Here is an 18,450-nt window from a genome sequence, read left to right on the forward strand (position 1 = left end):
CAAGGTGTTGCACACCCTCAAAAATGAGTGTGGTGAGAGGAGTCCTGGCGCATACTTTGTACTTGGTTTCCTTGGAATGAACGTCCCTAGAGAATTGTCGTGTGTGTGTGTGTGTGTGTGTGTGTGTGTGTGTGTGTGTGTGTTATAAGGTTTATTTACACACACGTACAAGCAGAGCATGAGATTCAAGGCTTTTCCTGCTTTTCCCATTGGGTTTCCAGAGGCTTTGATTTCTGTCAAGTCATATTCACACAATACGTTTAAAGAACATGGCTTCCCCCCAAAGAATGCTGGGAAACATAGTTTACCCCTCATAGAGCTTCAGTTCCCAGCACTCTTAACTATGAACGTAAGACAGTGATTTGAGTCCTGACCTAGCTTTGTCGCAATCTGTTTCCATTCTGCTGCAGTTTGACAGCAGTCACGAAATTTAAAGACGCCTGCTTCTTGGGAGAAAAGCAATGACAAACCTAAACAGCATCTTAAAAAGCAGAGATATCACCTTGCTTACAAAGGTCCGTATAGTTAAAGCTATGGTTTTCCCAGTAGTGATGTATGGAAGTGAGAGCTGGACGATAAAGAAGGCTGATTGCCGAAGAATTGATGCTTTTGAATTATGGTGCTGGAGGAGACTCTTGAGAGTCCCATGGACTGCAAGAAGATCAAACCTATCCATTCTGAAGGAAATCAGCCCTGAGTGCTCACTGGAAGGACAGATCCTGAAGCTGAGGCTCCAATATTTTGGCCACCTCATGAGAAGAGAAGAATCCTTGGAAAAGACCCTGATGTTGGGAAAGATTGAGGGCACTAGGAGAAGGGGATGATAGAGGACGAGATGGTTGGACAGTGTTCTTGAAGCTACGAACATGAGTTTGACCAAACATCTGCTGTTGTTTCAATTTCCAGCAGAATTCTTTGACATCCCAACCATTAACTATGGTGCCCAAGAACCTTCGGGGGAAGGTGTGCTTTCAATGTATGGTGTGCAAGTGTGGGTCTCTTGCTGTCAATCTTTGTTCTCTTTCACGGTCAGGCATGATGTCGCTGGGTTGCGGGGGAAGACTTTAACCCCATAAAATCTCTTAGAAGGATTTGCTCACCCTCTGTTGGAAAGATTTCGCTGGGAACTTCAGCTCTGTTAACAGACAGAGCCAGAAGAGGTGGAGTAGGAGGCGAAATATACTGGCTCAGATGTGCAAAGTCATTTAGGTTATTTTCATCAGTCTAGGGACCAAATGGAAAAAGCATGTCAGTGTTTTCTGCTTTCCCTACAGTACATGAAACGGGAGATTCTATTTATATCAGTCTTAAAAGGAAGGCTAACTCAAGTGCCCTTTTAGTGGAAAACAATAAAACCCTGTCCGCAACCTGTCTAGGAATCCATGTGCCTCTGCCACCGACCTCCGAACATTGCAGAGTATCGAGGGCATGTTTCATGGCACACATCTGACCCATGTGTTCTGATGGACAAGCAAGCTGAACTTCAGCATTGCCCCCGATAGTGGGGTAGGAGAGCTGAAAATAAGGCCAATATACAGTATTTCACATCTGCCAACCCATGAGCTGCTCGGTTTCAGATACATGTGTACACGAGTCTAAAAGCCAGGGCCACAAAGTTTCATGGCCCTCTAGCAGCTATGGTGGCTCGCTTACCAGGAGTAATGTATTTAGTGTTAGCTCTGGAAGTGTATACTAATCAAACTAAACCTCCCAGGATTATTTTTTAAAATACAACACAAAAATGCATTATATTGGAGTAGGTTATTTGCAAAAACATTCGCCAAAACAGGATATTTCACCCTAAAATGTTTAAGGATTTTCATGAGGATTTATGTCCAAAAAAATGCGAATTGCTGCAGAAACGTGGAGAACTGAATTTAAGACTTAAAAAATGAAAAACTGAGAGAACCAAAATTTACATAGCCTTCCGTTCCTATTTCCAACTAAATATGCATAGACTTGGTCTACTCCTTGGTACTTTGGTACTGAATATATCTCTGCGTATGTGTACAAATGCATACATATGCAAACATTATATACCCACACACATCTCCAATTGCTTGTAGCATATGTGCTACTTCAAATGTATGGCAAAAGCGCTTGTTTCATGAGCATTTTTCCAAGAGTGGGTAAAAGTTATTCTGCTTCAGCAACGAAATCTTATTGTAATCAACAATCCAAAAGAAAATAAAAATGAGCTCAAGTTACTGAAACGATTGCAACCAATTTCAACTACCTTATCTATTTACTTTGCTAGACGTTTTGAAACATACCTGGCTATCTTGCACGCTACCAGTGTCAGCAATAGACTTGCCAATTTCAGGATGCTGTTGGCTAAAGATGAAATTAAAGAACAGTGCAATTACATTAGAAGCAATAAATAATTCCAGGGTGCTGTTGGCTAAAGATGAAATCCAAGTGCAGTGTAGTAATTACATTAGGAACAAACCACCTTAATTAAATTTGTTTAAAAGACTAGTGGGATCTAGCAAATATAGAGTGCTGGGGTGGCAGATTACCAATCTGAAAACGGGGTGCTGAAATTAGGGTGCGGCAGCTTGCTGGTAGCCAACTGGACCGGTAGCAAACATTCCATGGAAGCGCTAACCTCACACACAGGAAATGAGGTGAAGAGAACAGGTTCACAGGTTTAATTATATTTGTCTGAAAACTAATTAAAGTGTTTGCTCCCCCCCCCCCCTTATCCAACATGTTGGGAGCACTTAATGCAACTTTAATGAAGGGCAGCTAATACTGTCAAGCATGACAGCTTGTTTATTTCATGTGTTTTTAGCCTTTATCACAAAGATACGGTATATAAAAAAAATTCTCTGTTTTGTTACCTCCTCATTCTGTGTGAATAGTCCATGCCTCTGTCCTCCAAAGATTCTGGGATTCCAGAATCCCCTGTGGTGTGTCTTCCCATTCCAATACCTGTCAGGTTGCCTTCGTTTTCTGTATTTGCATCCAGCACAATAGGAGCTTCTTCTGCATCAGAGGTCGAAAAAAAAATTGTTTAGCTGTTTTTAATGGTGTGTTTTAAATGTTGTAACCTGCCCTGGGATGTTAGGGTGTAGAGCGGGTAATAAATAATGCCTAATATTAAATAATATTTCTGTTTCTATATAGATGTTTTTACTTCTGCCATCCACCATCAGAAGCAATGGCTTGGCGAAAAAATGAGTGTGTACAGATTCTGGGCATATCCGCCTGAAGCAAAAATGGAAATTATCAACGCAGAGTCAAGAATGCCAGTTGGCTCACAGGCAGGATATAGAAGGAAGACCCTGAGATGAAAGAAAACTCTAACGGCAACTGCCAGTATGTTTTAATAAAAACGTGTCCAGCCCTATCACACAGGAGATTGTAAAATGTAGAAAATGGGAGGCAATCTGGACAAAAGTGCGTATCAGCCGATGGGCACAATACATTTTCCCTTTCTTAAACTGCTGTAGTTTGCAATGTTTCTATTTTTTTCATCTAGGTTAGGACTGGTGTCACTCCTGGCTTCTAATTAGGCCTGATGCAAGCAAGCGGATCTTATCACCTAAAGAACCACCAATGTTTACTACTGAAAAGCTGTCCTCGTATGGCTTCTGGACCAGTTCTGCAGATCACTGAGCTTTATTAAATAGATTAATGCAAATTACTGCATTTTTCCATGTATAACACGCCCCCGTGTATAAGACACCCCTGTTTTGGGGACTCCAAATTCAGAAAATGGGGGGGGGAGATTGCCAAGAGTTGTTAAGGTTTTTTGGGGTGCGTGTGTGCCAAATATCGCTCAGCTGCCTGATCAACACTGCCAATCCCACGCATCGCCAGAGCCACCAATCGTCTGCCCGCTCGCCGCCCACAGCCACCAATCACCCGCCCAATTGCCACAGCAGCAGCCAATCAATAACAGCCCTTGCCGCAGCCACCAATCACATGCCCAATCGCCGCTGACAATCTCCTGCTCACGGCTGCTACCGATTGCCCGTCCCCCCTCTGCACTATCTGTGTATAAGATGGCCCCAAATGTTTAACATTATTTTCTAATAAAAAAACACCTTGTTTTATACATGGAAAAATACGGTTAAGGGCATTATTTATTAAATGCTTTCATGCAAACCACAGAGTTGGGGTTCAGATTGGCTATTCCGTAAATGGAAGGCCTCCTTCTGTTGATGGAAAGCTCTCAGATCCCGTGGAGGTTCCCCAAGTAGAGGAAGGTGGGAGGCAATCTTTGCTTATTCTTCTGCCCCTTGGAATCCTGCATGGTGCCTCTCATGCTGTTCCAGGTGGCTCCCTGAATCTCCAGATAGATTTTTTTGTTTACAATGCTAATGCAAAATACAAATAAACTTTAAATGGAGTGCTTAGTGGAGCAAAGTATACCTTTTATCTTCTGTGTGATGTGATTGACTTGAATCTGGTTGTTTCCCTCTTGCTCTCGCTTCTGATTCATACGCACAGGTGCAACAGAATCTTTGCATTTCTTGACCTTTCTAGGAGTATTTTGCTGCCGTTCTTGAGCTTGTCTGAAAGACTTTTGCTGAGGAATTTTCACTGATGTGGATTTTCTTACAGAGTTTTGTCTTGCAGAAATTTTATCTTGGAATGTATAGGGAGATTTAATGGATTCATTTAGGTCTATGTTACAACTAATTTCTCCTGGAGGCAGAACATAATTATATATTAGGCTATATATACTTATGATGAGAGTTGTGTTAAGTTGTAGATTTATCATATATTGTTATAAATAATTATATTTAACTATAATAGTTATGTTCACGTAAGTAACGTGAACTGCTTTATGCACATTTCAAACTTTTTTTTGTAAGCCACTTTAAGTTTATTTTATTTCTAAGAAGGCTGGGTATAATTTTTTTAAATAAATATATACCCAAGTAAATAAAAGTTACTGTAAGTTTTTTTTTTTAACAAGTGATATTGTTGGAACCTTTGCTAAATTAAAAAAGCAAATGTTACATATGCCACAGTCTAGGTAGGACCAAAATACAATTAAAGATCAAGAACTCATATTGCAAACAAGTTGTTCTGATTTGATTTCCTCCCCACCCCTGAAACCTTGATTTTGAACTAAACCAGTCCAGACATAGGATTAACTGAACAAGGGAATGGCAGTGTGACAAATGAAGTTTCAGGGAAGAAAAACCTGAATGGGACCCAAACTCTAGCAAAACTGTTAACACCAAAAGGCACAAAAACAGATTAGAAGACGGGAATCCTACTACTAGCATCATCAATACAGACAATGAAATAATGGCCAAGTTAAAGATGCTTAATCTCCCTCTCAAATAAGGTATGGTGGGGCAGAGGGAAGTGATCATTTGCCCTCTCCTGACACAACAGGCGCCAAGCCTCAATTGTGGAGAAAGAAATTAAAACTATGCTTTCCTCCTCATGTTGAAAACTCCTCATGGTTCCAAACAAGGCATAACTTGTCTGATCTTAATATGAAGTGCAGCTCTTGCTGCAGGAGAAATAATTGAAAACCATTTTATAAAAAAAAATGAGAGGAAAAGAAATATTTGTGCTGTCATTGCAATTTGACCTGAACTTGGTTGTTATAGCAATTAAGCAGCCTTGACATATCTCACCTTCCCGTCTTTGTGAATTATATTTCTCTTTAATCCTTTCGTTCTGTTCTTGCTTGGAGATTTGTGTTGCAGGGAGATCTTGAGCACTTCCTTTTTCAGTTTCGTCCCATCCTATTAAATTATTTTTATCCTGAGTTGGGCTGAGATGATATTTCAAGGAACTCTCCAAAACGTTGGGGTTCTGACCAGCTTCACGATCTGGAGCTGAGACGTCAGGTGGCCTTTGATACGATTTATATGCATGTATATAGTCTGCATTACTGTGATGTCTTTCTGGAGTTGACGATGAAGATGAATAAATAGTTTCTACTCCAGGCAACAAATAGAGTTCTGGATGAAATGCCTGAAATATACAGCAAGTTAATCTGAAATAAATAATATATATTTTAATAACATAGCTTTGCTTTTACACTAAAATTGATGTAACAATATACGTACATAGGGAGGAGCAAATGATTTGAGCTTCAGTTCTGTTTCTTGCTTTGCTTTCACCTTGGAAGGTCACAACAGAAACGACGTTATCAAAACAGAATAGTGCCATACCATTCAAAATGTAACTTTTTTTTAAAAAAAATGCTATACTCATACTTTTGTGAATAATGGAAAACACAGAATATATATCTTGGGAATTCTGCTAGATAGTTATGCCATTTTTTATTTACAACGGCTTATAAATTCTTTTTCAATTCAGCAGTTTTATTTGTATTGTTTTATTGCATCTGTCTGTTTTTGGCTAATTTCTAATTATTTTTAATAGGTGTTAAATTCAGAGATACCCTTCTGCAAACAGCTCATTCCATTTCTGGCAGGGAATGCGATTCAGCAGAATTGTCTGAACCATCTTAGATCACTGCTCCCTTAGGATTGCTCCATTGATCAACCGATAAATCAATTAATTAAATCTCATTAATCACCTAAGGTTTCTTCAGTTGTGTGAGTGACTGCCTTAGAAGTAACATAGAAAATGCCGCTATAAATTTGGCTGCCCTTATTATTATTCTGAATTTATACGATCAGAGGTTTATCAAAAGTACTAAATGGTCCATAATGGTTCCATTCTTCAGAAAGTCACACTCATCAGCGTAAAGGGGGAGGCACAAAGAGAGTTTTAGAAGCAAGTTTTGGCAGTTTTGAATCTGGATAGAAAAAGGGAAAGAGTGCCAAGAGCACTTGGTGTTTATAGATAAGCTGACTAAAACAGAAGTAAATTTGGGGTGCAATTTTTCTTTTGAGAGCTAATAGAGAATTGGTGGTTTTGCTTTGGAAGTCTGTCTTCATTACTTTCTCCTTATAAATAATGAACTGTTATAAATTCTTTCTTGTGCTACCTCTGGACTTCTCACAGGGAAGTTTGAAGTACATAACAATATAAGAAGATGCTTGTTTAAAACCACACCAGATTTTTACTGTGAAGGGTTGCGGTTCATTAAAAGAAAAGCATGTTGCTTAATTTGAATGTCACTTACTTTAATGGCTACAAAAAATAAGGCTGCTGATTCCCCTAAAATAAAAGCAACATGTCTTTACAGAGTTCAAGTATCTCTTCTCTTATTAGAAAGAAGTATCTCTGGGAAGAGATTAAGGCGCTGTTGGGCAACGGTAGAACTGGGAAATTCAGCAAATGTTTGTTCACATGCGTATAATTACATATAATTGCTCTGACCGCTCAAATATTATAAAACAACTTCAACCTTTCCTATCAAGTAAATCAAAAGGGTGTTTTGTACCATTTGTACAAGGGCTTTTTGAAATGTACAAAAACAGGAGGGAGAGACCAAAACAATATACATAGTGATTTGCTAAAGATATAGCATGGGCTCTCTACAAACTATAATTTGTAAATTGGGATCATGGCTCGAGAATATGAACTCCCTGCTCCTTTATTCCTCCCCACACCGTGATAGAATCCCCCAATGCATGATCTTGTTGGACTTAATCATGGTTTGATTATAATGCCTGCAGTGACACTAATCAATTCTCATATTGATCTGGATTTGAAACCCAGGTCTGAAGCAGGTTTGGAAATCTTTGTTATGATGGAGCCAGATTGATTTGGTTAACATCACAGCAGATGTGACACTACAATATGAAAAGATGACCGGCAAGCAAATGACAACTTGCACCGAAGGGGCCAGGAGGAAGGGAAGGAAGTGCATGTTCCTGAGGCCGGCTCCCAGTCTGCAAACCATAGTTTGCAGGAAAACAGTGACTCGTATCCAAAGAAAATGGGTCACATTTCTTACAGAAATCAATGGGACAAGTAGGTCATGACTAGCTTATATTCCAGATATTTCACTGGGGAAAAGTATGAATCACTTTCTCTTGATAAAGCCCAGTGCCTCCATCAAGTTTGTTGGGAATACCAATGACTGTGTGGGTAACTTCTGTAGCTATTTAAATATTATGACACTAAACTTTTCTTTGTCCTTAGCAGAGCAGTTAAAACTTGATTTGATTCTGTAAATACAACTGAGAGATTTGCAGTAAGGAGAAATATGTTTGGACAGGAGAATAGCTTGCTGGCTCTTCCTGGGGAGTCTGTGACAACCATCTAGAGTAGGCTTTCCAAGCTACGCACTCTGTACACAGGCAGATCGTGCACTCGAAAGAACCATCTCATTTTCTTCATGGTTGCGTCTTTTGTTAGTCTTGGCTCGGCAAAGAATTGGGGCAGTAAAAAAAAAAAAGCAAAAGCAAAACAAATTCCAAACCTCTTTGTTAGAAAGGCTTCCAGCAGCTCAAAGGGAAATAAATTATTAAAACTTGCAATTAGACCATTAATTTTCCTCGGAATTACTACTCTCCGCTATGTCAGCTATTAAGATCAAAACATTCAGAGTGCTTTTAAAATGCCGAGTGTTTTTACATGGGAGGTCTATCTCATTGCATTCATGGGGATTTACGTTGTTAAAGGTGAAATGAAAGTGAAAGCGAGAGGCATTTCTGCATAGAACAAACATTGTGGACAATGTAGGTTGAAAGTTTGCTTTGCAGGCCAGTTAACAGCAGGACTCTCTTAAAGAACCTAACACCCGGAAGGTTGCACCCAACTAAGTTACACTCAGGGTGCTGCAATAAAACCTATTTAATGAGCAGTCATTTGGACTTGATTGCAGATGTCGCCAGCTACTTTATGAGTGTTCGTCCTGATTTGCTCTTGGGGAGATTAGGCAGGTGTTGCATCAACCAAGCATTATCTCACACTTTCCAGTGCATTTTCCTATCATTTCCTTATCACAAAAAGAAACAATGTTTTGGGCAAGCAGGTTTGCTTTGCAAGAGCTCCAAATTGGCTCTAACTGCACAACCTGATGTCTAGGGGGCTTAGTTTGGTCAGAATCTGAGTACACACTTTCAGGGTTAACGCTAAATACATTACTTCTGGTAAATGAGCCACCATCGCTGCTAGAAGGCCATGAAAATTTGTGTCCCAGGCTTCTTGGATTCATCTACCATGTATTATCTGAAACCAAAGGGGCGCATCGGTTGCCAGATGTTATTATTTTTTAAAGCTCTCCTAGCCCACTATTGTTATATTCAACCCTCCGGGTTGTGGGTTCAAGCCCCATGTTCGGCAAAAGATTTCTGCATTGGTTGTGCTAGATGTTCCTCATGGTCCCGTCCAACTCCATGGTTCATATTCTTACAAGCTCCCAGCTCGTGAATGGCAGTTATGGCAGTTACAGAATTTTAGAAATGTAAGCCTTGATCAAAATCACAAAATTCCCCAAATATTCACCTCCTCACGACTTCAAATTAAACTTGTAGTGTATAGTGTAAGGGCAGCCATGCAGAAAGATAAAGCCAAAACTCTTTTTGGCATCTACATCACATGAGCAAAGGATCCTACTGGACTGTGACCAAAAAATGCATAATTTTAAAAAAATTCTCCACCTGCTTTGTTTTATAACTCTTTGTTTTGAAATGGTAGCTGCCAGGGAGAGGGGGGGGGAATCACATTTTTTCCCTGACTGCCACTACATGAAAATGAAATGTTAAATGGGAACATTTGAAAATAAGCATACAGCTCTTCTCGATAACCCACTCACAGAAGAAACCTACCACTGCAAGTTTCTTCCCTATACATTTTAGGAAGATATACTTATCCACAACAGCATCTTCACCCAGGTAGTTTCCGAGCTGCTCTCTTAATGTTCTCAACGTCATATAAGGTGGCACCCTAGAATACCAGATTACATTACTGCAGAGAATGATGATTGATAGATTTGTTTTGGAAGTGGGTGTATAAAGGAAATGTACATTAATTACATGCCACAAAGATCTAATTTTACCTCTGAAAGCCCACACTGATGGCTTAATCCTTGAACATTAACTTTTAGAGCCCTCTGGTATCAAGGTGGGGGTTTTTTGTGCACAAACAACGAAACATTTATTTTGTGATAACAAATAGAATCTCCAAGGTGCCAGAAATCTCTTTATTCACATGATTCATCCATGTTAGGCTCTGTTAACACCATAGCTGAAACTTCTAATTTCATGCGTAAGATCTTAGCTAGCAAGACCGATGTTCTAAGCAGTTTCTCAGATAATTAAGGCAGGAATTTTCTTCATTATAAGATAGCATTGTATTATAATTCATAATGCTAGGAATGAATAACACTAATAGGACATTAATAGTTTCTGTGATCTATAGATAAGAAACTATTAAAATTCCCTATGATCTTGGAAATGTAACTAGGTGGGTACAAGTTTCTGAACTTAGTAAGGTGATTAACCTAAAGATAATAAGACTCTTGCCTAATTTAAAGTTGTCGACATTTTCTACAGTGATTGCCAACATCCTTTCCCACCAATATGTCTGGTATTGAAGGAGTGCACTCTATACAGAAGAACACTAAACACTTCTACACAATAAACCTGAACAACCATTACTTATTTCCAGCAAAATCTAGGAACTGTAGTCCTGGGATGGAAGAGAAATTTGATTCAGTACTCATTTAAAGCCAAATCTATCAAATTGGCTCTTTCTGAAACAAGGCAAACCAAAACACCTGTCCTTCAAAATTCATACTTATCTGAATATTGCAATCCAGTTTTTCAATCAGTGTTTACAAAAAATGTAATTAGTGAAAATAGCATTCAGAAATGCATTATATTTGGGGAAATACTTGCAAAAAATGTGTATAAACTGCATGTAAAAAGGTGTTTATTAGGAGAAATTCAGACTAAAATGCTGGTGAATTTTCATGAGGACTTTGAAAAAAACATATAAATAATGAATTGCTGAAAAATATGGAGAACTGAATTTCAGACTGGGAAAATGAGAAAATGAGAGAACCAAAACTAAGAGCTTTGCATCCCTGATTGTAGGTTGCTGAGAAGAGGGAGAGTAGAGATCACTAACAGAAGATAAGCAGAACCTTATAATCTAAAATTCTCGGGATTCTTGGCAGCAGGAGCCTGAGAGTTAACATTATATAATTTGACATAGCTGTGCTATAAACAAGTGCATTTATTTTAAAGTATTGTCTGACTTAAATGGTTGGGGCAAGTTGTTCCTCTTGATTGAACCTGAACTCTAGTTTCTAAAACCTTAATGATAATACTTTCCAATACAAGGAATATAACACACATTTTGCCACAATCTCCTATGTGGCATGCTGAAATCAGGAGCAAAGGACCAGGCTGAAGGAACTCTTTCCCTTCCTGTTACTTGTCCAGTCAAAACCCCGTCTTCCCAGAAGCTCATTTCTTATTAATGAGAGGTAAGATACAAGAAACCCAAATCTTTTCCCCTCAGGGAGAAAAGCAGCTTGAGGGTGGTTTTGAGAGTACACATGATTGAAAAACCCCTCCCCTCCCCTTGAGTAATTTGGCTGCTTTCCATTTTACAAAAGAATTGATGGAAGATTCATGGAAGCTTCCCAATATATGACATTTGGCTTTTAGGAAACTATACAGCTTATATAATGGATAAATTGTTACTAGAACTGCTACACTCAAAAGGCAGACCCGACGTTTATTATTCCAACTCACCTTATAAATCCCGCTGAAAAAAATTTGCTGGCAACATCTACAGAAACTGTATTCAACTTGAAATTCCACACGTCTTCCGGAACGTAAAAAACGTGAAGCTCTAAAAGCTAAATGCATTAAAATAATTTTAAAAAAAATCTTATAATCAATTACTATGGACAAACTAAATATGCAAAGGGCAACCCAAACCCCCAACCCACCACTCTGGGGGGGGGGGCTTTAGATGGGGTGGAGGTTTGGACTGACCCAAATTAGATATCTTTGATTTCTTATACACACAAGTCCTGTAACAGGAGTAGGAACTATTAATGGTGTTTGTTTGTTTGTTTGTTTAGTCAAACACTATGTAGGGATGATAGAAACTCTGACATGGTAATAAGACACAATGAAACTGAATACTACTGTTAAAGGTTTGGCTATCAGATTTCTGCAACTGGCCTGCTTGGCACTTAATGCTAATGTAAGGTTGTTGGGGGCAGTGGAATGTGCTGTTGGGATGTTTAAGCTGCATGCTTCCACGTGTATGCTGTACGCTTCCACACTGCTCAGAGAATTGGGGCAAGCTTAACACATTGTGGTGATCAAAAGTGGCTTCAGATAGGATGAAGCTGTGCTAGTTTTGCTCTTGAACTGAGACAAGAGCTTCCCCTTCCCCAGTATCTAGCACTGTTATCCATGTTTGACTGACTACTAAGTAACAGCACCCAAAAAAGAAAAGTAATGTCACCTCAGAACCAGTGTTGGAAACTCCCGTTGTTCTAGGTGCATTTTGCGACAGGGAATTCCATTAGCGTGAGCCGTTTCTGAGCTCTGGGCGCAGTACTGCACCTAATATTTCAGATTAAAACTGCAGAGTGGAAGGAAAGGAGGACCTTTTTCTGCCTCCCCACTTCCAGCTACTTTTCAAAGACCGGAGAAGAGACCTTCTTAAGAATATTTTGGGGGGGGAGAGCAGGGGAAGGACTAGACCAGGGTCCCTAAACTAAGGCCCGGGGGCTGGATGGCGCCCAATCACCTCCTACAGTGTTTCTCCTAAAATAAGCCATACCCAGAAAATAAGCCATACCCAGAAAATAAGCCATAGTGATAGGCAGTTTAACCTTGTAGGTTAAACTGTACCATACTTAATTTAAAAAAATAAGATATCCCCTGAAAATAAGCCACCGTGTTGTTGTTTTTTTGAGGAAAAATAAATATAAGACGGTGTCTTATTTTTGGAGAAACACGGTAAATCCGGCCCTCGGATGGTCCGGGAATAAGCATGTTTTTACATGAGTAGAATGTGTCCATCTATTTAAAATGCATCTCTGGGTTATTTGCGGGGCCTGCCTGGTGTTTTTACATGATTAGAATGTGTTCTTTAATTTAAAATGCATCTCTGGGTTATTTGTGGGGCATAGGAATTCGTTCACATTTTTTAAAAAAGATATAGTCCCCCCCCCAAGGTCTGAGGGACAGTGGACCGGCCCCCTGCTGAAAAAGTTTGCTGACCCCTGGACTAGACCATGTGAAAAATGAACATAATATTTTAGCCACAGTTCATTTATTTTCAGCTTTGTATTCTTGTTATAAAAAAGTGTGCCTAGAGACATTCAGTTGTTGCACCCATAACCTACCGTGTTTCTCCGAAAATAAGCCATACCCCCCCAAATGAGCCATACCCCGAAAATAAGCCATACCCCGAAAATAAGCCATAGTGATAGGCATACTTAATTAAAAAAAAATAAGACATCCCCTGAAAATAAGCCACCGTGGGTTTTTTTGAGGAAAAATAAATATAAGACGGTGTCTTATTTTTGGAGAAACACGGTAGGTTTAGCTCCTAGCTTTCATATCTCAGTTTCTAACACTGCTCAGAACATAAAAGAGCTGTGGCCAATCATTGGGTAAAAATGGCAACACAGCCATTTAAATTTATGGAAGCTGAATGGAGAGCTGTACCTGATATAATCTAAAAGTGCCATGGGATAATTACATTACCAGTTTAAAATACTGTTTGAGCATTTTGGAATATACGGGTTGTGGAGACACTTTTATAAAGGGAGTTAAGGCAATATATATTCATCAGTCAGCAAAATTTAAAGTAAATATTGACTGAGAATTGTAAAATAACTAAAGGAACCAGACAGGGCTGCCCACTGTCACCTTTATTGTTTATAACAGTTTTAGAAGTTTTGGTGCGAATAAAAAGATGTAATCGAGAAATTAAATGAATAAGGATGGCACAGAGACAATATTAAAAGCCTGCTCAAAGTGGCTAAGGGCAAAGAGAAACCATACATTTCAACACCAAACAGTGCAAAAAGCATTTTCTAATAATGCAGCAAAGCAACACAATAGCAAATATAATAAACATTCCAGAATTCTAAATATAACAAGACTACATAAACAATATTCCGGCATCCAATAACTGAAATACATTTAAAGCTTTTGCAGATGCTCAAAAGATGACATGTGGGGGGGGGAGGGGCGGCGTTGACGAAAACCCTACATCTCCATTCATGCGATCCTTTGAAAATGTGTCATTTCTTTTCTAGGTTAAACTGATTAGGCCAGAACCTGCTTTCGATCTGGTCAGTCTAGATTTTATTTTCACAACTCGGTGGACTTGCGGGGAGGTTGGTTTTAATTAGAAATTAGGAAAGCAGAGTAATTAGCGAAACAGGGCTTTGTTACCCCTGCCCCTCCCTCCATTAGATCTGTACAGTTAAGCTATTAGCGACATGATAGCAGGGAGGAGATGCTCCCTTCGCTGTATTAAGGTAGCCTAACACTCCTTTGCTTTGAACTTCTTCTTTTAAAGTATCAACTGTTGCTAATAGCATTTCAGGTCTATTAGTCACAGAAGATGAACACTGAGCACTCATGTGCGTAACTAGCAGCTGTCGCAACCTTCTAAACTGAAGCACCACGTAGGGTAATATGACCCTGAGCTTAAAGATAAAAAGTGTAACAGGCAAGAGAGAATGCTGATCAGACTTCAGTTACCACTGGCACTGTTCCTGATGGAGACGAACGCCCACTGGCAACAAAGGAAAACCTTTACTAAACCACACCCAATGCCTATATGTATTTAATCCCCCATAAAGCAGATTTAAAACATTATTTGGGTAATGTTTAAAACCAGCCTACTTGTAAACATCTTTCACAGACAGTGAGATTTGATCGCACAAAAAATGAAGATAATTCAGGCTTTGTTTCTAGGAAAAAGCAATTTATACACATTGCTCTTACCTCATCAATCTACAGCAGAAAATGTTGCAAGATTATGTACATTTAAGATCGGATAGACATGCTTTCTAAGATCCATTATTTCTCACCTCTGATGTGGGAGATCTGATATGGCTGGATGGCATAGTTCCGGTTTAGCCTCCTTCACAGCGAATTCCGGATCATTTTTTAAAAAATCGCACAAACATAATTTAACAGAGGATATCGGTCTCTCGGAGGTAACATTCCACTCATTTCAGATGTATTTCCATGTCAAAAACATTGCTGCGTTTAAATATGAGACTACTTAGGAGGACAGAATACTTTGTTTCTAGCTAATCTGAAAACAAAATGAAAGGATTCAAACGTTGGCTAACATCACGCTTTGATGTGAACACTCCTTCTATACAAGTAAATATCACCTTAGTAACCCAGTGAATTGCACAACCAGGGCCATGTAACTGAGATTTATTTCAGTAATCAAAGATCTGCTCTACGCACATTGCTTACATGGGGATAATTGCCATGTAGAATAAAAACAATAACATGAAAGCCATCGGTTGGACAATGTAGTTTAAGCTGTAAAAAGGCACTGGCCAGATATTCCTATCTGTGACTCGACACTCAGAAAAACGAAGAATTAGTACCTGAATCTGCTTGCTCCTTTCCTCACTCATAACAACAACACAAATATCTTATACTTGGCAGTAACCCAAATAGAACTTATGTGTAAAAACGTGCATAACTAGAACGAATGAGCGACACTCACACATAAACAGAGCTTGGGAAACACAGTATGCACCACTGCTATTGGCTTAGGTGTTTTGTAGATCATATTGTCAAGATGTGTACTGGTTTTATGATCTTTGCGGAACGAGGGCTGAGCCTGAGGATCATACAAATGACGGGCACTCGAAGCCAGTTGATTTATGATATTCATACCCCTTTTGGGAGTTGAAGGTTTATGCATGTCAAACAGAGCATGAGGATTATATGAAACACATTGTCGTGGTGCTCAGTGCATGTCCTGCAAGCAGCCCAGTTGATGAAGGCCAGCCTTGCAAGGGTCAACACCTATATATTATTATAATTATTATTTTATTATTACTCAATTTATTACCTGCCCTTCACCAGCAGGTCCCAGGGCATCTTATAACAATTTAAAATTCCATATTAAAAACAATTAAAACAAAGGAGCGTCGCGGGAAAAGGATGGTTTCTGAAAACATTTATCTCAGGTGTTAGGGTAAAGGTTAGGGTAAAGATGCGAGTCTTCAGCAAACACAGGAAACTATGTAATGAAAGTGTCCAATGCAACTCTGTGGGAACCTAGGAGTTGCCAGAAAATATCATTGCCCAGGCTGCCATCTCCAGAACCTCTGAGGGTGATGGAATTACCAACTACTACTCTGGTCAGTCTTAGCACCCAAGAAGGTCTGTAGGGAAGAAGAAAGTTTGTAGGGAATACAGTACTTGGCAACTAAGTTGTCTAGGGCTTTAAATACTAGCATGAGCGCCTTTTAATCAGGCCTGGAAACAAACCGAAAACAGGGCTTATATGAGCTCTAGAAGGAACCACAACCTGTCATCTAGCTGCTGCTTTTTGGACCAGTTGAAGTTTCTGAGTTGTCTTTATTAAGTTTGGTTTCCCGATCCTATCTTGTGAGAAAGAGTCTGTATTTCATTAAAGATATACAAATCTTCCTGTCACCTTTGCTACCTCGGTTAGATCAGTTGTGAGTTGTGGTTAGGTCATAAAACAAATAGATATTTTATTATGTCTTCCTCCTTGTTGCCGCTTGTGGGCATCTTCCCTCAAAAGACAAACAAGTAAACAGATTTCCACTGTTGCAACTGCATGCCTAGCAACACTAATTTTTTTATCATCCTGCATCCCCGCCCCTCCCTCCCTACGCATTTACTCAGCATACTACATCAAAGGATATTAGCTAATGACATGAAGTTCTGTTGAGAAAAATCATGCCCATACTTTCCAGATGTGGGCCTTTTGCCATTGGTTGTTTTTGTTTTAACAGCCTTCTCACTTGAAAATATAGAAGACTATAGTTTTACCTGGCGTGGTAAATGATTGGGATTGCTTGATCCCTGTATTGATTCAGGAATCAATGATTCAGTCTTGATTCAGCCTGTTGTTGTTGTTTGTTTTTGTTTTAAGGGCGGAGGGCAAACCTACGACAGACAGCAACCCTGTATGTAAGGAAAATGCAAGATGAAGGATGCACACTGAGCTGGAGAGCAAACCCCACTGAGATACAGTAAGTGGAATTTACTTCCAAATTAGCACGCAGAGTTAAACAAACAAAACCAAAATGAAATTAACTGTGATAAAAATTTTAAAAAGCCTGGCCCAGACAATCATCTCACATGCATTTGTTACTTTTCTCCTAGTGTAGTTATAAAACAAGTTCAGAAGTTAAACCCTTGAAAAATAACAAAAACAAAGGAGAGAGCTCACTGGGGGGGGAGGGGAACAACTTTTGTTGTTGTTGTTGCCTAGTGAGCTCTCTCCTTTGTTTTTGTTATTCTTCAAGGGTTTAACTTCTGAACTTGTTTTATAGCTACACTAGGGGATATATATATATATATATATATATATATATATATATATATATATACTAGTGGAATTCAGCCCGTTTAAAAACGGGCGCTAGAGCGCGTGTCTCGGCAGAAGCCGGGGCCGCGGCGCCACCTCCTCGGCCAGGACACCATGGGCGCCGCTAGGAAAAGGAGAGGTGTCGGGGCTCAGGCAGCCAAGGGGCGGAAAGGAGGCGGCGGTGGGTGGATCCCAGGGCCAGCGAGCCTACTCCTCCTCTTCCAGCAGCCAGCCAGAGGCTATGGCGACGCCCGTGAGGAGCCGCGAGGGGCGGCCGGAGCTGCCGGGAGATGGGAGGAGGGGGTCCCACCATTGTCGCGCTCCTGCTGCTGCTGCTGGAGGAGGAGGAGGAGGAGGAGGAAGGAAGGAGCCCGGAGCTCGAGGCGGCCTCCCCGGCGGCCCCCTCGGCTCGACGCCCGCCACCTCGGCCCGGGCCGCCCTCCTCAGCCCGCCGCCTCCTCAGCTGCACATGGCAGCGGTGACTCTGCCGCTTCCCCGGTGTCTCCGGCCCGAGTCCTGGCGCCGCTGCCTGGCCCGAAGGAGCCTCCGCCGGGGCGAAGGCAAGCGAGGCGCTGAGTTGCGGCTCTCTTTCCCCGGCGCCGCTTCCTGCCTTTGCCCCCGGCCTGAGAGGTGGCAGTTCCTGGCGGCTGCTTGCCGTCATGTCCCACCAGACCGGCATCCAAGGTACTGAGCCCCTTGGTCTGCTGGTGGTAGGGGGGGAAGGGGGCTAAAGCAGCCTCCTCCTCCTCCTTGCTCTTTAGCGCAAGCACACTGAGGCGCTTGTCCGGCCGGGAGCGGCAGTTGGCAGAGGGGTGGGGTGGGGAGAGCGTGTGCGCGTGTGTGTACGTCGTCTCTGCTGTCCAATCCCTGTGTCCCTGGGGCCCATGCGCAGTACCCCAGGGACACACGGGAAAACTGGACGCAGGGACAACTTGGACATTATTATATAGGATATATATATATATATATATATATATATATATATATATATATACACACATACACACACACACACACACACAC

The 18,450-nt window shown here is 40.6% G+C and overlaps 1 protein-coding gene across 6 annotated transcripts in view; it reads right to left on the reverse strand.

Moving 5' to 3' along the window:
• SPATA1 (spermatogenesis associated 1) overlaps positions 1-17,016 on the reverse strand; it is a 31,092-nt gene extending 14,076 nt beyond the window's left edge. For 2 of the 6 annotated variants that reach the window (XM_088673869.1, XM_060276780.2), the window contains exons 1-9: positions 14,924-15,201; positions 11,604-11,710; positions 9,669-9,786; positions 6,045-6,098; positions 5,607-5,949; positions 4,381-4,656; positions 2,844-2,988; positions 2,274-2,334; positions 1,101-1,224 (exon numbers count right to left, since the gene is read on the reverse strand). In XM_088673869.1, the coding sequence (XP_088529995.1) occupies positions 1,101-1,224; positions 2,274-2,334; positions 2,844-2,988; positions 4,381-4,656; positions 5,607-5,949; positions 6,045-6,098; positions 9,669-9,786; positions 11,604-11,710; positions 14,924-14,959 (1,264 nt within the window). In that variant the 5' untranslated portion in view covers positions 14,960-15,201. Of the gene's footprint in view, positions 1-1,100; positions 1,225-2,273; positions 2,335-2,843; positions 2,989-4,380; positions 4,657-5,606; positions 5,950-6,044; positions 6,099-9,668; positions 9,787-11,603; positions 11,711-14,837; positions 15,202-16,886 lie in introns of those variants that run through there. The other 4 variants (XM_035123109.3, XM_035123107.3, XM_088673871.1 and 1 more) reach the window with 4 other exon arrangements.
• Between the last annotated feature and the right edge of the window lie 1,434 nt (positions 17,017-18,450).

This window comes from Zootoca vivipara, chromosome 7 (assembly GCF_965207765.1).
Source record: "Zootoca vivipara chromosome 7, rZooViv2.hap1.1, whole genome shotgun sequence".
Taxonomy (NCBI): Eukaryota; Metazoa; Chordata; class Lepidosauria; order Squamata; family Lacertidae; genus Zootoca; species Zootoca vivipara.